Source organism: Camponotus vicinus, unplaced genomic scaffold (assembly GCF_025532165.1).
Source record: "Camponotus vicinus isolate PSW18456_S1 unplaced genomic scaffold, iyCamVici1.0 SCAF_13, whole genome shotgun sequence".
Classification (NCBI taxonomy): domain Eukaryota; kingdom Metazoa; phylum Arthropoda; class Insecta; order Hymenoptera; family Formicidae; genus Camponotus; species Camponotus vicinus.
Window position 1 is genome coordinate 8,566,941 of NW_028141949.1, and position 25,560 is coordinate 8,592,500.

General features: G+C 46.4%; 2 protein-coding genes across 2 annotated transcripts; both read right to left on the minus strand.

Annotated features, from left to right (window-relative positions):
* Positions 1-2,806: 2,806 nt before the first annotated feature.
* Positions 2,807-3,557, minus strand: LOC145963669 (uncharacterized). The gene is made up of 2 exons (XM_083085798.1): positions 3,454-3,557; positions 2,807-3,368 (listed from the first exon to the last, which is right to left on the minus strand). Exons 1-2 carry the CDS (start codon positions 3,555-3,557, stop codon positions 2,807-2,809), a joined length of 666 nt encoding a protein of 221 aa, XP_082941924.1.
* Positions 3,558-20,651: 17,094 nt separating this feature from the next.
* On the minus strand, positions 20,652-21,335 carry LOC145963670 (uncharacterized). Its single transcript, XM_083085799.1, has one exon. The coding sequence runs from the start codon at positions 21,333-21,335 to the stop codon at positions 20,652-20,654; it is 684 nt and encodes a 227-aa protein (XP_082941925.1).
* Positions 21,336-25,560: the final 4,225 nt, after the last annotated feature.

The window sequence follows — 25,560 nt, forward strand, 5'->3', positions numbered from 1 at the left end:
AACAATTACATTTTTTCTTTGTAACGTACGGTTTCCTCGTATACCGCGGAATCTCTGGGATTATTCACGGATAGCCGTCGGATCCAGGTGGCGGAGAAAATAATGAGTTGTGTGTATATGTGTAAGAAATGTATTTATTTTAATTCTGTGTGTGATGTACAAGTGTGAGTGTGCGTGTATATGCGTATGTGAATATGTGTAATTACAATGTATGTGTGTGTGTGTGTGTGTGTGTGTGTGTGTGTGAGAGCGCGTATCGTAATCGATAAATTCGATCAAGGCATCTACGGAATCCCGGCGCGAAGTAATCGCCGTGGTTTATAATTGGCGGAAGTCGCGCTTTATCAATGCAATTCGTGCTATGTAATGCGGTCGTGGACGTGTCACGGATTTTGCGAATATAATCGCACAATACGCGGCGTGAAATAAAACAAATTATAATGCGTGTGAAATGCGCTTGCACGATTCCCGGTACAGCGCGCTATCGCGTTTTTGCGACTCGTCGAGCGCGTTTTTGCCCGCGTTTCTTGCCCGGTGTTTACGTCTCAGCTGGTCGGAGATTTAAAGTCCGGTGATGCGGTTATTTAAATGTAATTATTTCCCCTGATGGATGTAGGGTTTACGGAAGGCGTCGCGACGCTAGCAAGCGGAGGCGGCTCAAGTTCCACCCCGAGATAGGCGCGATGCCTAATATTCGGATCTCGGTTCGGAGGCGATCTTTAAGGCACCGATATCGATCGGTAGAGGCAGCGTTCGCACTACTTTCTGGCCTTTGAATTTCGCAAGGATTTCTCGATATTAGCTTTGCTTGCCTTCTGAGTTTGTTTCCTCAAGAAGGATCAGAAAGATCTCAGGATCTGTGCCGCCGAGAACCCGTTTTATACTCGGTTAATTACCTGCGCCGGTATTCGGTACCCTATTCGGTAATTACTCCCACCGAGCGGCGGTAAAAATATCGGAGCGGTTTGGGTCTGCCCGGGGAAGTTCGGGGTGCCGAGCGCGGGTTCTCAACTGTCGGCTTCAGACGGCAGTGTCGCGATAATCGATTATCGTGATTCCTACCCGGATGTTTCCTACGTATTAAAAATGGGCGCATCGCACCTCTGCCTATGCCCGACCGATATTCATCGGCCGGCAGCTTCCGGCCGGTGTTCGCCGGGAACGATGCATTGCGGGGTACATCGTTACATCTTAAAAATAACTATGTGTTTTCTTTACACCAATTGATTCCTCTCATTATTTTGAACATGAAAGTATTAAGGTAAGATAATCGAAAATGAATATTTTACAAGATATTTTACGGTTTATGCAAAATTAAGAAATGATTTCAAGCCTCATAATTCGGAAAGTATTTAACGAAAACTAACTTAGTTATAGTGTTTTGGAAATCTCTCGAGATGAGCTACAAGAATATGTAAAAGCATATAGGGTGTCCCGTTTAAAAAGTTGGAGGTGACCTTCACGTGACTTTCAGGTGACTCTTCAAGGTCAAACTGATGGCATCATCTTATGTCGCCCTCGAAATCATACAACTTTTGTCTGAAACACTTTTTCGTATCTTTTAGACTTTACGAGATATATCGATGGCGAAGTTAAAATGGAACACCCTGTATAGAGCATAATATTAATACTTGTAAATATTGTCAATGCATGATAAAATTAAAACGATATATACATATATACAAGCTATATACAGGGTGGCCCACGCGTAAAGTGTTATAAATCAATAATTATAAAAATATTTGTCAAATCAAAAAAAAGTTCTTGTGAAAGTTTCATGTACTCAAGAGGCCTCGTTAACTACATAAACATAATGTCGCCCCCGCTTTACCTTTAAGGGGGATGGGGGTAACTTTATAATTTCAAATGGAACCCCCTATAAAATGTTGCATATTTGGATTTTGCGGGAAAAAACAAGTAAATTTTATCTGAAACATTTGTTTGAAAAATGCTTCTATCAAAAGTTATAAGCATTCAAACCTTAAAGTAGAATGCATTCAAATTAATGATAAATTAAATAAAAGATTTTATACTTTAGTAGTTAGTACTAGGAGAGTTCTAACTCAGGTCCTCTCAGGGGGGGTGAGGGGCGAGGGGATCTCAGCGGCGCGGGGGAATGACGTTACGCAGGATGGAGGGGGATGACGTCACGCGGGTTCTAACTCAGGTCCTATCAGGGATGACGTCACGCGGGTTCTAACTCAGGTCCTATCAGGGATGACGTCACGCGGGGGCTGCGGGGCGGGGCACGTATAAACAAAAATGGCGGTATTCCTTTGAAGAAGATTTTAGGTCTCTCTCTCTATCCCTCCCTCTCTCTCGCTCTCTCTCTCTCTCTTTCTCTCTTTATCCCTTTTATCTCTCTCTGTCATCTCTGTATTATCGCAAGTATACAATATTACCAGTTAATAAACAATATAAATAGAAGTATTCTTTGAAGGATTGGGCGGATGGAAATACGTAGATAACAACACATTTTTGAAATATTTCGGGGTCCGACCTTTTCGAGCAATCTATGAATCATAGCGAGATAACAACACATTTTCAACCCTAGGTTCAGTTACAAAAAATTTTTTCTTTTGTGCTCCCAACAATCTCTGAATATCCCTCTCTCTTTCTCTCTTTATCCCTTTTATCTCTCTGTCATCTCTGTATTATCGCAAGTATACAATATTACCAGTTAATAAACAATATAAATAGAAGTATTCTTTGAAGGATTGGGTGGATGGAAATGCGTGCGAAGAAATTACGCCATGATTAGACTTAAAACTCTTTATTTATGTTTTATATATATTTTTCTTATGTACTATGGACTAAAAACTAAAGATGCCAGTTCGCAATCGACGAGTTGATGCTTGTTGAAAGCATCACTCGCGCGTATTACATTTGATATTTCTTTCGGATTTATTACAGTGGACGCGATATTGGAGAATTGCGTAAATTTGACATCAACTGTTTGGATAATTTTATCCAATCGATCAAAAGTTACATCTATGCATTGATCGAGATCGAACATACGATGTAACGTCGATTCGACCATCATCAAGCATACGTTTGAAGATTCGAGACTTATGAGTTTGACGTCGTTAATCGTACGAACTCTCACTGTTAGCGGTCCAACGCTTATGAAATTGTAGTCATCTTTAGAGTCGTTTCGAAGTAAATTTTGAATATTGCGACGTTGCTCGTAGAGTCCCTTCCACGTTTCGAGAGATAATATCAGTTCCTTTCCTCGATGATCTCCTATGGCAATCTCCACGTAACTCGGTGGACCCACGTTGATACCAATTTCGAGGAATTTGAATTCCGTAGCTGTCAATGCATATCGTCTACTTAGTATACGAACCGCACGACGCTCCAACGAAATGCTACAGAAAAATTAAAATTAAATAATAGTAATAATAATACAATTTGTAAAAATAGAAAAATAGAAAGAAGTTAAACGAAACTTACTCGTCACATTTGTTCTCAAACGATGGAGTTTTATCACAACTCGGTACATAATTATTCACGCGTCTTCCGACGCCGCTGCTGCTGCTTCTTTCGACGTAGTACATTTCTATGGGGTTATGAAAAGTAAACCACGAGCGGTTAACGAGACACTGATCGTACAGGAATTAACCGAGTATACATAACGCTCATCTTCCAAAAGTATAATGTGGTGGGGGGATCAATGCTTCTAACGCTCTGAAATTTAGGAGAAGGGGAGACGGCGCTCAGATAAAAATTCTTAGAAACGCAAGGAAAGAATTAGGGAGGAGAAATAAAAGATAAAACATATTGTTTACATTTTTTTTTATTTTTCTTACAATTCTTTCTGGCGTTGCGACCACCAGTTAAATATTTTGAATACATTTTGTAATGCACAATTCTTAACATGTTTTCCACATCGCATACTATTGGTAATATCTAATTTATTTAGAGAATCAATATCTTTATAGTCTGCATCCAAGGTTTCAATAATATAGCCGTTTCCCACATCGCCTAGTATATCGGTCAGCCATTTTCGCTTTTCAAGTCCTTTAACGTACACGACAGATGATTCTTTTTCGTGTATCGTACCAACGACTGCTGTTGTAATTACACGCTGAGCCAAGTCATATGGAACGTTTCCCATTGTAATCCGTGATGATTTCTAATCACCCATAAAACTTGACGTTGCTCAGATTTTGTTAGCACGCTCCACGGTACAGGACTTGCGAAAAAATAATGCGAGAGAACATATCCCTTCCTCAGGACTGCCGCTTCTTTCACGAAGAATAGTTTGTCGATGATAAATCCTTGCAGATCCACAAACGTTGGTATAGACATGACGAGATCTCTCTCTCTCTCTCCCCGATGCATTAGTCGAGAGGAATGACAAACTCTAAAAATCATCTCGCAGCACTTTGATTTATATCCTCCTCCCCTCTCTCTTGTGTCGATGTTATCGCTTAGGTGATTTTGCATACAATGTTGGTCAACGGATTGTACTGGATCACACGATCGTGTATGATGAGACAGTACGCAGTGGTATTCGCCGGCACGTTCTCCTTACATTCGAATTCCAATCTCACATCCACGGTTGCGCTCTTAACCGATTCGTTTTGTCGAGAACAATCGATAATCACGAACGGACCCTGACGTTGAAACATATAGACGGAGAGACTCGGCTCGAGATACTCGTATCCGTAATAGTTCTTGCAGAAGCGCGCGTACGTGTCGTAGAGAATGGCACATCTGCCTTTTTCGAAATCCAGATTCATATCGTCGTACGGATAACATTCCGAATTCAGATAGAGTTTCACGTTGATTAATTGGCAGTTGTCGAATTGAGTCGCATTCTTAGACAAGGCATTCTTCCGGTCTGTTTGCAGAGCGAAGATAACGTATCGTGGTTTCTCCAGTTGAGTCGCGGTCTTAATGGCCCACAAATGCTTGGTTGTAAGCTGCAATAGCGGATACTCGTACAGATCCCACGAGCGAAAACCCATGCTGAGATATCGTCCGCTTTCCAGAGCACGCAGCATCGACAGTTTTTCGATCTCGCCCAACAGCACGTGAGGCATTCGCTATTGTATCTTGAATATGCTCATCACAGGCTCCAGCGTTGAAGAATTTCCAAACAGACAATTATTATCGTTGCGCGATCGTATTAAGATCAATTCGTGACGAGCGTTAATCACCACTCCTTTATAATCCTCGCAAAATCCCAATAACATGTGGAGCGGTACGCAAAAATTGAAATGTCCATTCGCATAGGTCGACGGATCCCAGCCGGCGTTTTTCATAATCACGTTTCTATCGGATGATACCGTTACAAAGTTTTTGAGCGTAGTAGTTATTCCTACGTTTCTATTGCGATCAATCTCGCCATCAACGCCATCGAGTTCGTATCGAATCTCATCGAACATGAATGCGACGCAATTATTTGCCAGTACCACATCACTTTCTCCTTCAGCTGTTGCTCTGTTTTTCGTTAGTTGTCCCTCGATGTATAGGAATCTCTCGTACGGCAGGGTATACAGATCCTGTTGTTGTATGGGTATTCTTATCTCGTCACTGTGTCCGAACGTTGTATTGGCGAACGGGTTGTACGTGTGAGTCTCGATCTTGATGATACGATTGTCAAAGATCGGTTCATCACCGATGTTGAGAATGTCGGTCATCGTTCAGCTGTTTCGTACTGCAAATCCCAAAGATTGTAAAAACGCAACGTTCGATGCGCTGAGTTTCTTTTTCTTGGATGATTTGATATTAGCGAACGTCGACGTTGTTGTTGTTGTTGTTGTTGGTGGTGGTGTTGCTGGTCTCGTAAAGATTGCGTTATCTCTCACGTCTTTCGATCCGTTCAATACGAGCATCTCATACGTCGCATACGTACGTGCAATCTTACGGTGATCTCTTCTCCTCGAAAATCGAGCAATCGTCCGTTCTGGTCGACAACGCGTAACGTTAAATCCGTAATGCTCCGCGCGATGATCGGCAGGTAAATGATCTGGGCAGGCGTTTCCGATATCTTATATCCCGGTGGTACCCTCGGTGAAAATTCATGTATCGTATGAACGAGTATGCCGTTGTTGTACGCACCCGCGGTCACGTTACACTCTATACGGATAATATTCACGTTGAGAATGTTAATCGGCATGTTTGATTCGTATCATTTTCGCGGCTCGAGAATACGATTCGAGAATCCTAGCAGCGATCCAATGTTGTCGGGTTTGGTAAAGTTTATTCTGTAGCCACATTTGATCTCGCTCCTCATTGTATTGTAATTAGCGCGGAGCACTATCGGATATTCACCATCTTCATAGTCACCGCCGTCAATGTGTTTCTTATCGCGATGTTTCCGTGAAATTGCATGTTTCAAAAATTCATATATATTTTGCAACTCATACGATCCCTCGGGAATCGTAATTTCCTCGTCGTCTTTGCCAAAGTAAAATTTATTATTCGAGGAATTCACATTCGGTATCGTGTGATAAGTCTCAAAATCCATTAGACCGAGCTCGTATTCGCCGTCGCTCAAATCTACGGTGGGAAAGAAGTTTGCCGTGAGAACGCTACTCTTCCCAGTCAATGTGAACGTCATAGACATGTCGACGAAACTGTTTAACGAATACTGAGTTAAATAGCGCAATATCTGTCTTTAAATTCACATGCATCAACCGTTCGAAGAAACTGCAAGCACAATTGTCCGCAGATACTCTGATCGTAAGTTTGAACAGGTGTGTAATTGTACTGTATCTTCATTACGTTTCGTCCGAGATATCGCACCAATTCATTCGGTGGTCGAAGATTGCCGAAACTGTCGAAATATATAGCGCGATTCCCCCTCTTTGCATACGCTACCCAATGAGTACCTGGTCCTTCGACGCTATCCAAATTTACGATGCCGCTCTCGTTTTGATATACAGGGCGATCCCGAAAAACGTTCTGTCTCTAAAATGACGTATTCCTGACACCATTCTAAGACAATTTTTCTTTTGGCAAAATTTCGTGCAAAGCATAGTTTTTGAATTATTAAAGGAAGTAGTTAACGTATGACGGGTCGAATACAAGAGGCAGGCAAGGGTGGCGCGATTCACCGTCAGACGCGGGTGCTTACGCGGGGCGCCTGCTGCGATCAGCTGGCCGCTATACTATGCACGGACATACATGCGAATACATACATTCTCTTTCTCTCTTCTCTCTCTCTCTCTCTCTCTCTCATTCGCTCACTTATCCGTTTTTTTTGTTTTTTTTTTACGAGGGGAAAATGCATTTTATGCATACTCGGTCGGTCCGGTGATTTATGTGGGACTCGAGTCCAAGTCTAATTACCAACTCGGTACTCCCTACCCACTAAAAACCCCTCTCTTTTCACGAATTTCCTTTGACACACTGTCCCTCTGACTTCCCGAGATCTGTTTTCACATAACGTCAAAAAATAGTTATCATTGTTCGATGACTTTTGATGTATTGCTGTAATTGCTTGAAGGAGAAATGAATTTTCCGATAGATTGTACGTTCTCAAATTTAACATAGATATCACGTTGCAAAAGACAAGAAATCCACACTAAATTATTAACTGAAAGTTTTTCTTCTTTCATGAACTGTATCTTTTATAAACTTTAACGTAATCACATTTATTTACTCATTCGATGAGACGAGAAATTTATTAATGACTCTATCACTAATCACTAATCACTATTAATCACTGTCGAATAATAACTGTTGGCGATTAAAAATCACTCGATGAAAGAAACACGCGCGGACACGTTACTACGCGACGACGCGACAATGCGACGATAATTATTCAGCGACTGCAAGCAGTTTTTTGTCACGGTAGGTTGCGGTAGGTTAATGTACTACTGGCGCTATCGAACGCGATCATGTGTTCGATTGAAGAATGCGGTAAACATAATAAACATTTAACATATTAATATTATTATTATCATGAATGTGTGTGATATCCATACATCGTATGATATCTATTTAAAAATTAATTAGATTAAATAAGTGTTTTTAAAATATTTATTACTTTTACTATTATCATATAAAATATTAATATTAAATATTTATTTAACTATTTTATCTATTTATTTATTTATCTATTTCACCTATTTATTTTTAATTATTTATTATCAATGACCGATTTTCGATCATTGATAATAAATAGTTAAAAATAAATAGATGAAATAGATAAACAAATAAATAAATAGATAAAATAGTTAAATAAATATTTAATATTAATATTTTATATGATAATAGTAAAAATAATAAATATTTTAAAAACACTTATTTAATCAAATTAATTTTTAAATAGATATCATACGATGTATGGATATCACACACATTCATGATAATAATAATATTAATATGTTAAATGTTTATTATGTTTACCGCATTCTTCAATCGAACACATGATCGCGTTCGATAGCGCCAGTAGTACATTAACCTACCGCAACCTACCGTGACAAAAAACTGCTTGCAGTCGCTGAATAATTATCGTCGCATTGTCGCGTCGTCGCGTAGTAACGTGTCCGCGCGTGTTTCTTTCATCGAGTGATTTTTAATCGCCAACAGTTATTATTCGACAGTGATTAATAGTGATTAGTGATTAGTGATAGAGTCATTAGTAAATTTCTCGTCTCGTCGAGTGAGTAAATAAATGTGATTACGTTAAAGTTTATAAAAGAATACAGTTCATGAAAGAAGAAAAACTTTCAGTTAATAATTTAGTGTGGATTTCTTGTCTTTTGCAACGTGATATCTACGTTAAATTTGAGAACGTACGATCTATCAAAAAATTCATTTCTCCTTCAAGCAATTACAGCAATACATCAAAAGCCATCGAACAAGGTAATGATAACTATTTTTTGACGTTATGCGAAAACAAATCTCAGGAAGTCAGAGGGACAGTGTGTCAAAGGAAATTCGTGAAAAGAGAGGGGTTTTTAGTGGGTAGGGAATACCGAGTTGGTAATTAGACTTGGTACTCGAGTCCCACATAACTCACCGGACCGACCGGTGAGTATGCATAAAATGTATTTTCCCCTTGTAAAAAAAAAACACGGGTAAGTGAGCGAATGAGAGAGAGAGAGAGAGAGAGAGGAGAGAGAGAGAGAGAGAGAGAGAGAGAGAAGAGAGAAAGAGAATGTATGTATTCGCATCTCCTCCGTGGTGTGCCACCTTGTCGTGGTGGAGGAGCTCTCCTTCTTGTTGGGGGAGGGGTCTAAGAGCGCACCATTGCACGTGTGAGTCGGTGTGAGCATGTGTGTGCGTATGGGACGCGGTCGGCCCCGGTGGATATTCCCGACAGACTAATCAAGGGGGGAGTAGTAGCCCCCCGACCGCGGTGGAGAGGTGACGTCGGTACCTGACCTCTGGTCTGGAAGACGTCGGAACGTAAGTCCCGGACTTGTCCAGGCAAAGTCGGCCTGAAGGGCTATGTTTAACGTGGAAAGACCGCTCCCTCTCCGCTGGCGGAGCCTATGCCGGGGTTGAAGTTGGGTAACTGGGCGTGTGTGTGGAGGATTACCTAGCCAGTATTTCCTCATACCCGAGCCGGGCGGGGTAAGTCCCGGCACCGTCTAGCCCGAGGTATGAGTTACTCGTGGCTCGGAGCCACGGGGCTCACTCGATAGGGGTGACGTTAAACCTATAGCATCATTTTGTGGACCTGGCCCTTTCCAGGAACCTTTTTTCAGTAGAGTCACTGTGGGCGACTAGGGCCACCCGAAAGCCGCTTCTCGGTTGTTGCTCACTTCCATTAGGGTTATTAACTCGGCAGGGAAGTAGCCCTACTGCGGTAGGGCTCCCATGATGGGCGAACTGTCGTTATCTTTTTGCAGGTATAATATGGAAGACTATTGCATCATCTTTGGATTGGGGGAGGAGGTGGTGGCATCGCCACCGATCAAGGGAGCGCCTGACGGGAGGCTTCGTGACCCGAGGGCCACCACGTACGTGGATACTCCGTGTATGGGGAGGTCGTCGGCGACGGAGAACATCCCACAGGCGGTGGTGACCGAGGTCGTGGAGGCAGTACGCGGTGGGGTGGAGGAGGACCCTTTCAGGAGGAGCAGCAAGGTAATGCGCTCCCCCCCTAACACCGGATCTGGAACTGCCGGGAGGGAGGGCCCGGAAGTGTCGCCGAACATCCTCAACGCCGGTGATCTTCCGAATATTGGAGGATTGCTGCCGGTGATGAACATCGAGAGGATGGAAGCGGCGACTCTGGATAGGACAGGGGGGGCGTCCACGCCATATGAAGGTATGACCTCTGGGGCGGGTTCTATTATTTTTGTTGATGAGCCCACCTTGACCGGGGAGGGGGGTGAGATGGATGAGGCTTCCTCGTCCGCCTTGGCCCCCTCCAAGGCGGTCAAGAGGAGCAGAGGCCCCGAGTCGTCCGGGTCGGAGCGCTCGACCTCAATAACTGAGGACGAGGGCTCCACCACGAGTGCCGGCTCGAGACAGAGGAGGAAGAGAGGGAGACCACGCACCACCAATATAATAGACGTGATTACAGCGAAAGAGAGAGAGAGGGAGGAGGAGAGGAAGAGAGAGAGGGAAGAGTGGGAGGAAAGAAGGATGGCGGACCCGAACCTTGTCATCCCGCCGGCCGCCAACCTGCCCGGCTTGGAGGACGTGATGGGGGAGCTGGAGAATCAACCGACTCCCGACGTCACATCCGAGCTGATGCAGGTGGTGCGGACGATCGAGAAGGTGACTACGACTTCGAAAAGCTTGACAGGGAAATACGTCAGGTTGTTGAGGATGGCTGCCCTTAAGATCCATGCGGGTCTTAACATACTCGCATACAGAATACAGCAGGAGCGAGATGGAGAGGGGGAGGAGGTGGCTAGCCTTAGGAAGAAAATCAGGGGGCTACAGCTGGAGAAGTGTAGGATGGAGAAGGAGGTGGAGCAGGTCTCACACCACAGAAGGGAGGCGGAAAAGATAGTGAGAGAGAATGAGGAGCTGAAGCGGAAGATGGGAAGAATGGAGGAGGAGCTCAGGAACGTGAAGGAGAGGCTCGTCGATGGGATGGATGGGGGTGGTTGGCGGGCGGAGGTGGGTGACAGGGAGTCGCCCGCCCCGGCCCGCTCACCCCCTCCCCACATACGTCTGTCTTCCCCTGTCGGGGAGGGGGGGCGCGGGGGTTCCCTGCCGAAAGCGGGGGCTGCCCCGCGCCTCCCCTCCGCGTTGGGGGAGGTACGGGGGAGTTTGATTCTAGTTTCCGCCTCCTCCAACAGATGGAGGGGATGGTGAACAGAATCGTGGAGCAGGTTATGGAGAGGCTCAGCGTCCGGGGTTCGTGGAGATCGTTGATTGTCCCGCAGACCCCGACCGCCGACCCCCTCGTGGAGTTCGACCACCTTCCGGCGCCGGAGGCCCCTAAACCGGGGCCGTCGGGCGTCGTGAGGGAGCCTGAGAGGAAGAAGAAGAAAAAGAAGAAGAAGAAGAAGGGGTCGGCGGCTCCTGTCCTTGAGTATTTTGGACGACCGAAGGGCAGACAGGAGCAGCACCGGGAGGAGCCAAGGAAGGAGATGGAGGAACCGAAGCCCGAGGCACCTACATGGGCTATGGTGGCCGAGAGGAGGGGGGGTCAGAATAGGCCCTCCCCCCGCCCTCGGTCGCCAACGGGCTCGGCCGGGGGTCTTGTGGTGAGCCGCGGCGGCGGTGGGGGGGACCCTCCTCCCCCACTAAGGGGGGAGGATCCCGTCCACGGCCGCGGTCACCATCACGGCCCCCGATGGTACATACGCAGAGGTCCTGAGCAGAGCGAGACGAGCCGTAGGTGCGGACAAATTGAGAAGCTTGGGCATCGAGGACATGCGGGCCCGTCGTGGACTGACGGGCTCGTATGTCCTCGAGATCCCAGGCCTCACGAAGGAGGACAGGGAGTCCAAGGCGGAGGCCCTTGCCGCGGAAATGCGGGGGGTTTTCGCCGAGGACCCCTCTGTCCGAATAGATAGGCCATCGGCGGCGATTCGTGTCCGGGGGATAGACGAAGCGGTGACAGCGGAGGAGGTCGTGGCGGCAATCGCAGATAGGGGCGTTGCCAAACACGAGGAGATCAAGGTCTCCATTAGTAGGCCAGATGGAATGGGCGTGGCTTTGGTCCGTTGTTCTGTTAGGGCGGCGGACGATTCACGGCTGCCCGCCTAAGGATAGGGTGGACGTCGGCCAGAGTGGAGTTGGCTGTGGCGCGTCCCTCCCACTGTTTCAAGTGCTGGGGGGAGGGGCATGTCGCAGCCAGATGCAGCAACGCCGAGGACAGGTCCCGCACCTGCTATAGTGTGGAACGGCGGGACACACGGCCTCCTCGTGCCGAGCGGCCCCTCGCTGCTTACCGTGCGCGGAGGCGGGGAAGAGGGCGGACCATCGGATAGGAGGAGCTGGCTGTGAGCGGTTTCTGGGGCGAGCCCCACCCGTCTCGTCTGCCTCCCAACAGCGGGCAGAGGCAGCGGCAGCAAAAACATTAGCAGGGGCAACAGCAGCAATTACGGGAGGCGCCGCAGCAGCCGCGACCGAAACCTCTGCCCAAGGAGCAGAGGCCCCCGAGGGAGAGGACTGTAAGGAGGGACTCGGAGAAGATGGGCGCGGAGGAAGCAGATGGCTAGGGGCAAGTCCGCTCCTCTAACTATTTTGCAGGCCAACCTCAACCACGCCCGCCGTGCGCAGGATCTTTTCTTGCACACAATGGCGGAGCGTGGTTATGGGTTGGGTGTAGCGTCGGAGCCGTATGCGAGCCCCCCCGGGCACCCGTCCTGGTTTCCGGACGGGTGCCTGGGGAGGGCCGTACCCCTGGTGGCCATCGTGCAAGGGGGTGACGAAAGGTCGCCTCCCTACGGGATGGGGGCCAGGGACCGGCATTTTGTGATGGTGAGGTGGGGGACTATCTGCGTCATTGGAGTATACCTTCCTCCCTCGCTGAGCCTGGCTCAGTTTGAGGACGAGCTCAGGGCGAGGTGGAGGAGGCAGTGAGGAACGGCCTTCCCGGGCCGGTCCTCGTGATGGGTGACTTCAACTCCAAATCGAGGAGTTGGGACTGCCGGTACGGGGACCGGCGCGGAGAGGTGCTGCGGGACTGGGCAGGGTCACTGGGGTTGACCCTGCTCAACGAGGGGTTCGTGCCCACGTGCGTGAGGCCGCGGGGGGAGTCCATCGTCGACCTGACGTGGGCATCCCCTGCGGCCCTGCGCAGGGTGGGGGGCTGGAGGGTGGCGGCCAAGCTTGAGACCCTGTCGGATCACAGGTACATCGAGCTCGGTTTGGCTGCCCCTCGGCCCCCCACCGGGGCGGACGTGATGGAGGAGCGCAGGTGGTCCCTCACCAGGTTGAACCCGGACCTCCTGATGGCCTCGATGCACGCCTCGCTATGGGTGTGGGGGGAGGATCGTCAGGGGCGGGAAGGAATGGAAGTGGAGGAATTGAGTCGAGGCTTCGCGAGGCTCTTTGGAGAGCTTGCGATGCCTCGATGTCAAGGGTAAGAAAGGGATGCGGGAAGAGGTCGGCGTACTGGTGGACCGAGGAAATCGCGAATCTTCGCGATGCCTCGGTCCGGGCCAGGCGCCGGCTCCAACGGACCCTGCGAAGGAGGGGTAGCAGTGAGGCGTGCATAGAGCAGGCGCGGGGGTAGTATCGCGAGGCTCGGCACTCCCTTTGCGCTGCCATCGGGAGGTCTAAGACCAGGGCCTGGGAGGAGCTAATCGCCTCCCTGAATGAGGACCCGTGGGGGCGCCCGTATAGAATGGTCCTCAAGAAGTTGAGGCCACGGGCGCCTCCGACCACGGAGTCTCTCGCCCCCGGCTTCCTCGGGGAGGTGGTCGAGACCCTCTTCCCCGGGGAAGCCGGGGGTGCGGTGCCCTTCCCCCTCTCGGGCCGTATGCCCGAGTGGAGGGACCTGGGGGAGTGGGGGCCTGGAAGTGGCCCCCCAGAAAACGGAGGCCGTCTTCTTCCATGACGGCTCCCGGGGGGCCCCCCCCAGGCTCACATTTAGGGTGGACGGACATGACGTCCAGGTGGGGACCCGGATGAAATATCTGGGTCTCCATCTGGATGGCATGTGGACATTTGAGGAGCATTTTGCCCAGTTGGCCCCCAAGATAGGTGGGGTGGCGGCCTCACTGGCGAGGCTGCTACCCAACCTGGGGGGACCGGACGACCGGGTCCGCAGGTTGTATGTGGGCACGGTCGGATCGGTGGCCCTCTACGGGGTCCCGATTTGGGCGGATGCGGCCTCGGGGTCCAGAAGGATCAGGAACATGCTACGGGGGACACACCGCCCCATTGTATTGAGGGCCGCGCGCGCATACCGCACTGTCGCGTATGCGGCGGCGGCAATCCTGGCGGGTTCCCCCTCCTGGAGCTCTTGGCGCGTGGCCAGTCGGCCGCATATTGGGGGGTAAGGGAGCTCCGTGGGAGGGGAACCATCGTGGGGCCGGGGACTAGGAGGGCCATTGGCCGTCAAGCGGCGGAATTGGTCCTCGCGGACTGGCAGCGGCAATTAGCCGGGCCGGCTCACGAGGGCCAAAGAGTAGTGGGGGCCATTCTCCCTGTTTTCAGGGAGTGGCTGGGGAGGACCTGGGGGCGCATCACCTTCCGGGTGGCGCAGGTGGTGACCGGGCATGGTTGCTTCGGTTACTACCTGTGCCGCATCGGGAGGGAGGCGACCCCCGGGTGCCATCACTGGAGACCGGGACACAGCGCAGCACACCCTCGAGGCCTGTCCGGCCTGGGAGGTGCAGCGCCGTTCTTTGGCCGCGGTGGTGGGGGAAGATCTCTCCCTCCGCGCCGTGATGCGGGCCATGGTGCGGGGGGAGGAGCAATGGAGGGCGGTGGCCTCCTTTTGCGAGGAGGTCATGAGGGCCAAGGAGGAGGCGGAGAGGATCCGTCGACGGATGCCGCCCCCAGAAGCGCAGGATGTCGCGGCCCGGAGGATGCGGCGAGGGAGGAGAAGGCGACCCGTGCCTGGGACCCAGGCCCCAGCGCGGGACTGATTGAGTGGGGGGGGCTATTGGGGGCCCGCTCCCCCCTCATTGCAGGCTAGGTGGACAGATGGGGGGCTAGAGGGAGGTTCCGGGGCTGGCAGGGTCTGATGGCCTACCTGGTGCTCCCCCCTCCCTCCCCCCATCCGGCATAAGAGGAGGCCCCGTCCAGGGGCCGCGGCGAGGGGGCCCCGGTGTAGAGCGGGGAGATCTCCCGGGACAGAACCCCATTAGACGGAGCCGGGAGGCGGACGGGTGTCCTCCCTCTCGGCTACAACGAGGGATTGCGGTGGGGGAGTCGCGGAAGAATGCCTGTAGCGTACCCGTGGCTCCCCCGTGACACCGCGGTGGAGGACACCCGCAGGGATTTTAGCCGGTAGGAGTCCGCCATAACCCTCTCTCCCTCCCCGGGGAGGGGGTATCCAGGAGGATTTCCCCTGCGTATCAAAAAAAAAATGTATTCGCATGTATGTCCGTTCATAGTATAGCGACCAGCTGATCGCAGCAGGCGCCCCGCGTAAGCACCCGCGTCTGACGGTGAATCGCGCCACCCTTGCCTGCCTCTTGTATTCGACCCGTCATACGTTAACTACTTCCTTTAATAATTCAAAAACTATGCTTTGCACGAAATTTTGCCAAAGGAAAAATTGTCTTAGAATGGTGTCAGGAATACGTCATTTTACAGACAGAACGTTTTTCGGGATCGCCCTGTATATCACCGATCGGTAACGAGTTGCGCATGAAAACCTCTAAAATATGGAATGTGCATACGTTTTGCCAGTTGTAGCAATTGTATGTTGGTAGTTGCGCCCTGCAGCATTTTTAGCGTCTCTTTGACATTTTTTTTTTCTCGTTGAGGCTCCTCGTCCGTATTTGTAAGGAGCGAGATATAATCCGTGACCTTCCATGACGCGATTGTGACGTAGCATCTCTTGCAACTGACGTTGCGCGGCTTTTCCGTCGTTCACCACTTTCGCTACACCAGCCGCTCCACCGATCAGGGAACCGAGCGCACCCAACATTGGTAGAATCGGCAATACACCGCCGCATTTCGCTACCGGAAGTATCCGTTTCTTCACCGTTTTTTTCTTCGTCTTCGTCTTCAGACCCATACCGAGCTTCGTCTTGGCTTTCATCGCTGCCCAGACAGTTGTGGCGGCGGCTCTCTCACCGAGAGTCGAATCTTTCGCAACGATGCGATTCCGCGCTTTCTTAGCGAGTATCCTATCCGCCGCGTGTCTCTCGGTGAGATCGTTGCTCCGAGAGTATGCTATATCGTGTTCGCGACACGCCGCGTCCAATGGATTTATACCTCGATCGCTTCTGACTAATCGCTTTTGCAACCGCGTGCCTGGTCCGCAAAACTGATAGCCGGGAATATGGAATTCGATCGGAAGTGCGTTTATCGCGTGATTTAATAGGCCTCTACCTATTTTCGTTGACATTCGCCGCAATTCTTTATCAACGGCGCCGGACCGTCGATGTGCGTTTCCTGCCACGGCTGATTGTAATGTTCGTAACAGCGACGATACGTCTGAACCTCCGGATCCGCTTTTATGTGTTCCGGAAGTTTATCCCACACGTAGTGGACGTAATCACCGCACGTTCTCAAACTGCTTTCGACACAAATTGTAGCTGTTCGACGCTCAAATCGCGAATATCGGAAGGATTTGTTAGCAGGATGAACATTTTTTCTCTACTGAGTGACTCGTGATTTCACGCACCTATAAATAGGCAGGCGTTCGATCCAATCAGCAGTGTTGAAAAAATGAGATTCGTACGACAACCTTTGACGATATGCGTGACAAATTGCGACGACAGATTACGATCAATGGAGGACAACGCGGAGATGCGCAGGCACGGTACGATGCTACCGACTACTATACGCGCGATCGTTTGCGGCCCCTCGAATTGTGGTAAAACCAACGTTCTGATAAGTCTACTGGAAAGTCTGCACGGTGTACGTTTCGAGAACGTGTACGTGTACTCGAAGTCGCTGCAACAGCCGAAATATCGATATCTGGAGAATTTGTTGACGCCGATTGACGAAATCGGCTATTTTACGTTCTCCAATAACAGTGACGTCATTCCACCGAGCGAGGCACGTCCAAACTCGATTTTCGTCTTCGATGACGTGGCGTGCGACAAGCAAAATACGATAAGAGAGTACTTCTCAATGGGTCGTCACTCGAACGTCGACTGCTTCTATCTCTGTCAGACGTACGCGAGAATACCAAAACATCTTATACGCGACAACGCGAACCTGCTGATCTTGTTTAAACAGGACGGTATCAACTTGAAACACGTGTACAACGATCACGTGAATACCGACATGTCGTACGGGGATTTCAGTGAATTATGTCGTACTTGTTGGCAACAAAAGTATGGATTCCTAGTGATAGATAAGGACAGCTCATTTACGAACGGGCGATACAGAAAAGGATTTAACGTGTTCGATACCGCAAAACGATTAGTCGCTGCCGACACACTCTGTCGACATGGCTGAAAGCGATAATATTCGCGAGCGTGAAAAGATTGCGAGGGAGATTGAGAAAACGAGCGAATCGATCCGCAAGAAACATCGCGCTTTGAAGACCGGTAAGATCGACGACGATATCGCGGTCAAGATCCATTTTAGGCCTATTATCGAGCCACTACAAAAAATCGTTGACAACTTTAGCTTAATCGCGGTGAAAAACGAGCCGAAGAGTAACGCTGACGCTATAATTAAAACGTTACCCATCAAGCGGTACAAGGAGGAAGAGGAAGAGGAGGAGGAGGAGGAGGATACGACACCGAAAAAGAGACAACGATTGAAGGCGAATCGTTTATCGACATCGCATACATCGGATGAACCGCTGATAACCTCCACACCGTCCGCGACAACGAGAATCGTACAACCCACGATACCCGAATCACTCGTAATCGAAAATGTTTTCGAAATCACGGGCAACCCGCTCGAATCACCACCTGTTCGAAACATGTTACAAACGTTGGAAGGTCAAAAAATGTTACGAGAGCACTTCGGACCACTGACACAAAAGTACATGGGCGCTCACCTTAGCGGCGACAAGAAAAACCAGATCGATTACGTGTACGGTGTCTATTTCAACAAGAATGAAATGTGGCTTGGTAACAAACGATTCGACATCGGCGCAGATGACTCTATAATCATAGACAAAGTGAGGTACATTGGTACACCTGGATTATACGAGTTGATCTTCAAGAGAATTCCCGATGATGACATATACACTGAGGACGATATGCAAAAATATAAGAGCATATTAATGGCGACGAGTGCGCATAAACGTCAATATGATGCGCAAGGTCAATTAAAGAGCAACAGGGGATACAAGTATAAACACATAATTGCACCGTTGATGTCGATCGAATCGAAAAAGAAAAAATGCGGTACGGGAGTATTCATGCCTCGCGCGATGACGCTAACCGACAATAAGATCGATTACGTGCACTGGGACGATCCCAACGAGCTAGTGGATCGTCTACGATTGTTCGACGCTTCGCGCCGAGCTGGCCACAACGCTCATGACAACGAGATCCTGTCGATCATCGATGAACTTCGCGAAGTTGGTCTTATTATAAATTAAACGGTGTTTCGACAAAACTGATCAGTCGATCGACGTCACACGCATCGAGAAAAAAAATGCCCATCAACAAATTTGGATTATTCGAACGGAGAAATGAAGCAATTAGAACAAGCGATCATTGGGGTAAATCGGTGACAAGTTGCTTGCGTCAAAACACTCTGTGTCGCGTCGCTACGTACTATGACGCGAGGTCGCGCAAGATTCGCCGTGTAGCGCAACCTGAGGCTGATATCGATGCAGTCAACAAACTGTACGTGGAACAATGCGTTAAAACGTTGAAGAATCAGCAGAAAGAATCAGACGAGAAGCTGACTGCGTTCGAGAGGGACATGCGAGCTTTGCAGACTGCGATAAACGAGCTTCGGCGTGCGATTAACACTAATTCAGAAACGGCTATCAACCTGTAATGAACGGCTGTAGTGAACGGTTTAGGAGCGGCTATTGTACAATTATTAAACATCTGCAAAGGTTTATCGAACGGATTGGGAACGGCTATCGAACAGCTATAAACGGCTATCGATCGGCTATCGAACGGTTATCGAACAGCTACGAACAGCTACGAACGGCTATCGAACGGCAATCGAACAGCTATGAACGGCTATCGAACGGGCCAGGAACGTCTAGCAAGGAATGATAAAACGCACGGTGATATTCGAGGCACATCGTTTGATCGACGAATCGAAACAACGATGGATCGGCGATCGGGAATAACCGAGGAAGCGAAGAAACAACATAGTTTAGAGAAACGACAGTTGGTGAACGAATTGCACGCGCCGGCGAGAAAAAATTTTCCCCGAAGACATGTCATAGTGCGGGGATACGATGACCTGTGGCAAGCTGACATTGTCGAGATGCGTCCGTACTCTCATTTCAACAGAGGTTACCACTACATATTCACAGTCATCGATGCGTTGAGCAAGCACGCGTGGGCCATACCACTCAAGAGTAAAGGCGGAAGCGAGACAGCTGACGCTATCGCCGAGATAATTCGAGATAGCAAAAGATGTCCGAAAAACTTACAGACAGATATGGGGAAGGAATTTTATAACGCTGATGTGCAACGGCTCATGCGGAAACATGACATCAATCACTATTCTACATATTCGGTATTGAAGGCATCGATCGTTGAGCGATTCAATCGCACGCTGAAAAACGACATGTGGAAGATGTTTACGCTGAACGGATCTTACAAGTGGATCAGCCGCGACTCGTATCGGATTACAACGCGCGCAAGCATCGAACGATCGGTATGCGACCCGTCGACGTTACTCCCGCGATCGCTGAAAGACTCTTAACTACTGTGTACAACCATGTAAATATCGCGGGTCCGGCGAAATTCAAGGTAGGTGACTCGGTACGCGTTAGCAAGTACAAGACAGTTTTCGAGAAAGGTTACACGCCAAATTGGACAACCGAAGTGTTTAAAATTGCAAAAGTACAACATACTAATCCCGTATGCTATCTACTGGAGGATTATCGCAAAAAATCTATCGCTGGAGCGTTCTACGAGTACGAGTTGCATCGCGCGAATTATCCGGACGTGTATCTCGTGGAGAAAGTACTGCGTAGGAGGGGTGACGAGGTTTACGTGAAATGGTTGGGATTTGACAATTCGCACAATTCTTGGATACATAAAGACAATGTGATTTAATTCATACAGTGTTTATTTTTAATTTTCTGGAAAAATATGTGTATAATATATATATAATATTTGAAAAATGAAAATATACATAATAATCCTTATCAATATTCCTTGCGATAGTACATGTATTTTTAATATAAGATGTATGAGATATGCATTACATAAAAATATATGAAATATAAAAAATACCAAAAAATCTTTATTAATATTTCCTTTAGTAGTATATTGTATCACACACACACACACACACACACACACACACACATTTTACATTTTACATTTAATATTTGAAAAATGAAAATATACATAAAAAACATATGAAATATAAATGTGTAAGATATGTATTACATAAAACTATATGAAATATAAAAATACAAAAATATATACATGGTTATGTACAAAATATATATACAATTAATAATAAACAAAATATACATTTATTTACAAAGGTATCCTATAATGTCCCCATGGCAACGTGTCAGTCGAATCAGGTACGATATACCACTTGTCATCGTACGGACTCAGAGCAATTTTCGTCTCGCGGATCGTGTATACTTGGTGCAGTTTAGATCGTATACATGACTGCTGTCGCGTCATTTCAATTTCTTCTTTCAAACACCAAGTGTAATCGTCGAAGGTTATATTACGCGCTACGACATTACTTTTGACGCCTTTAACCTTCTTCGTATCCTTTTTCCCGTCCACTCTGACCGCGTACATCTTTGCTCTAAGCCCGACGAATTCGGTCATTATCGCGCCATTATTTTCATCCTTCATTAAACCCGGTACTTTTTTATTCACGAGCGGTATACCGTACGCGTTATCAATTGGATAATCGCTCGTATCAAATCGGTTGATATCGCGCTTCATGTTTTCATACACATCGACGCATTCGATGTGATATATTAGACTATCTGTGTCGGTGTACATTACCCGACATTTGTCGCGATACAGAGGAAACATGTACTCGTGGTGAAATTCGTACAAGCACGTTTTAGAAATGTCTAGTATGCACATGCCGACATAGATTGGTTTATAAAATTTTACTTCTAGTTTGCGTAATTCTATGGCAACCAGATTCTCCGAAAAAATACTTCGACTATGGAAATTTGGTTTCGCTATCATTGCTTCTGCGCCGTATCGTCCGTCCCACTTTGTTAATAATTTTACGTCGACACGATTACGCACATTTTCCATCGTCTTGCCAAATACCGCGTTATTCATCAGTTTATATAAATTTTTTTCAAAATCATTTTTCGCGAGTGTTCTAAACTGTGTATTTAATTCGATATAACTGCGAAGCCACGGAGATTGTGAAAACTGTAAAATTCGATGTATTTTTGTAACGCGAAGGCCGTGTCGCGTACATTGCTGTAGATTACGGTAGTATATCACGTAACGCTTCTTATTGTATAATGTTGCGAGGAGTTTGTCTTGCCGCTTGCCGGGCGGCTTGTCGCGTGTCGGACAAAACGGAAGGTCAGTGTGCGTATCGTGAAGATGTTGCGGGTACTCGAGATCGACTTCGAGGATATAACCCGTAGGCGAATCTAACGCGATCGATGCTACGTCAAAATTCGACACGTCGTCGACCCATCGAAAATAGGCATAGGGCAACGGTTGACACATTGCCCATCCGTATAAATTATTTATATCGAAATACATCAAGTACGACGATGGTTTCGATGGATCGTACGATTGTTGCATGTACTTGTTATTAGCTCGCGCGTATCTGTTGGAACACTGACTCAGACCACCGCGTATACCGCGTTCGATAAACATGACCATGTCGATGTTGGTAAGCAATTCGAACGTAATCTTTGTATGCTTTAACATGGCATCCCATGTGTATCCGGGAAGAGTATAATAATACGCGGGGTCGAGTCCATAACTTTTGATGCAACTATCGCGAAAGTTTTCAAAAATATCGGCTAATAACAAGACGTTGATTTTCAGGTACAAATCGCTATACTCGCCTAGCGTTCGAATGGAGAATCGCGTCCAGATGTTCTCGGCGTGCGCGTAATCGCTCTCGGATATAGTTTCACCGGTCAAAGAACTGTAAAATGATTCGCGCGGTGGTAAACATGTATCTTGCAACCTGTCCACAGAGTCGACGTATTCGTACGGAAAGACGCCTTTCCGTGTTAATAAACTGAAATTTTCTGCAGATAAATTTTGAAATTCTGATTTTAAAATTTTGAGTTTGTCTTTGTCTAGATAAGATGCCAATTTGTCGAGACTTGCCGTAAGAAATTTATACGAATCGATAAAACTTAATTTTATATACTTTTTCCAATTGTCTTGTACGAGTTTAACAGTTTTTGTAAACGATATATACTTTTCCTTGGTTATCGGAAGTAATTTCCCCTTCGAACGCCGTAGCTATATCCTCGATAATGAAATGTGCGTCGTAACCGGATAAATTGTGAAAGACTATCGGAATATATAATGATTCTTTGTAATTTAGATTGCAATTTGAGTGCGCGGGACCCCTATATCGTCCGGTCAAATGACAATGATCGCGTACACGTGTATCGTCTTCTTGCGTAAACGGTTTTTCACATATATGACAATGCGTTGCGCTGTGAAATTTTTCCCACTCTTCGAACGTTAAATCTACCATGGGGACATTTGTAGTCATTAAAATAGTCTTAACGCGAATTGCTAAGTTCTTCGGCGAACCACAAAACGCAATCGGCGCTACGGCGAGAATTATAAACGGATAACGAGTCGTCGTACGAACAATACATATAATACGCTATACTAAATACCCGATGGTGCTGGTACGCGTTCTTTTCTTCCTCCTCCATCTTGGTCAAAACGCATTCCAAGTCGGCGTACACGATGAATGGAAGCTGCTCTTTCCTGTTGTAATTGTTGAACGATAACCACTTATCCTTATCGCTCGGTAACCGGATAGCGCAATCGTTCATCTTTCCGCAGTCTACCGTATGTAACTGCAACTTGTCATTCGAACTAAAGTAGTGTAAACATCTGTAAAAGAATATTTAAATTAAAGATTTATGCAATGCATTATATTTTATAATTACATAAATTATTCAAATTATACATACCGATCACAGATATATCTTTGACCGTTGTGTTTGCTCAGTTGCGAGCTCACGAGCCGGGATAAATTTTTGATCCAAGCGAAATGCCCGACGCTGTTGCCGTCTTACACATACAACAGGTTGACGTGCTTATCCCGTTTCTGCTCCGAAAGACGTATCGGAACAATGCTGTTTTCTTTCTCGATGTACACGTTGATCGAAATATCGTTGACAAATTCAAATTTTTTAATCTGATTGACAGTCACTGGAAACTCAATGTCCCGGAGATTCAGCACTGTCGCGTAATGAGGGTACGATGATTCCCGTTCCGCATTCCTTTCTGCGGGATATAGAGCGGCGACCACTGCCCACGCGAAACACGCATTGTCTTTTGATTTTATGTTTATTACCGCTCTCTTCATCACAATCTCCCGCAGCAATTTAATGTGACATCCCGCGCGCATAGGATTATACTTATTTATACTTACAGTCAAATTTAGTATTCGCGACAATGCCCACCCGCTATCGCGTTCCTGAAATTCTTCCAGCGATGCTAGAGTGGGTTCGATAACGCGGCGCTCGTACCACTCGTGTAAATCGGATGTGTGAAAGAGTTCACAGTTTCTCGTATTGGTACTTTTATTTGCACGCTTATCACCCGACACAAATTCACCATTGAATATAGTGTTCACTTTTACACTGTTGTGTCTTCTTATAACGTCTTACACTTGCTCGAGCACGATGTCTTTGGCGTCCTCGAGAAATTGGCGAGGTTCGATGTGATTATAGTTTATCACCGCACCAGTCTATACACGATTGTCGAACGCCGTATCAATCTCGCGCTACACAAGTTCATTTTGATGCGCGCTACATCCGGCACCCGCGTTATTGTCACCACTGTAATTACTACCACTGGGCATAAACTGTCTCTGCAATCGAGTCTTTGCACCTTCGAGTCGCGCGATCCAAGCAATCAGCGATTGTCGATTCCCGATCGATAATCGTGGTCGTTTGATCCGACTTTGCTCTTCCAGCGACTCGATGTACTCGTTGAATCGTTGTAGCCATACAAAATATTCGCCCAAGGTGGCAATTTGGTTGGATTGCTCCACCAGGTCGCGTTCAGTCTGTTCGATGTTCCATTTTATATATAATCACACAATATATATATATATATATATATATATATATATATATATATGTATACTTTAATATTTTCTATACATTTCAAGAGCAATACATTTTTTATCCTTGGTCCATCTCTCTCCATACAGAATTAAATTATATTAAACTCTGAAAATTCAGAATCTGAAATATCACTATCATGCTCACTGAACATTACAAAGATTTCTTATCAAAAAAAATTATTATCAAATAAATGAAATATGTGAAACACTTGCTGAAGCAACCATATTGAACACGTTACATGTAATGCATTCATTTTGCTTTGAAACGTATTACAGTATATGCAAAAATGTTCTTTGGTGCCTGCACCAGTTGATAAAACGAACATTTCGGCATCATCTCGGGCACAGTTGCCTGTTACGTTTAATGACGTTGATATATCTAATCCACTAGATACATTTTCTGAACTATTAACCTCCTTGAGGGAAGCATCTGTTGTTTGATTGATTTCAGTCTGAATTATATTTTCATCAGACGAATTGCTCGATGTTACGTAAGAAGAATTCTTGTCAAGTGTATTTTCTAAATCATTGTTTTGTGTGTTTGCATCATCAACATATTCTGTAATAATATATATATATATATATATATATATTGTTATTCTCAACATATAAATTATAAATTATTAATACATGAGTTATAAAATAAAAAAATATGTATTTTATATGATAATTTTGCTTATTATTATTTTTTAAATAACTATGTACCTTCAGTGGAAACATATTTATCAGATTCGAGAGACTGTACAAGTGTAATATTTGAAGTAATGCATTGTAAATCATTAGAACTGGGTTCATACACCTCAAATTGCATTGTATTTTCATTCCAATCCCAAGACAGTAAGTTATCAGAAATGATTTGGGCAGTATCTAATAAATGATTTAAGTAATTATGAAACTTAATCATACATTTATTATTTAGCATACACCTTCCTTCATTGTTTTTAATATATACTTATATATACTAATATATACCTAATATATACAAAGTATCTATACAAATATTTCAAATTTATATATTAAATTTTTTAAATTTCCTCGAATTTTCAGATATTTTTGTTTAAAATATAAAAAATTAAAGAATTTCTAGAACTTATTTTCAAACAAATTTAT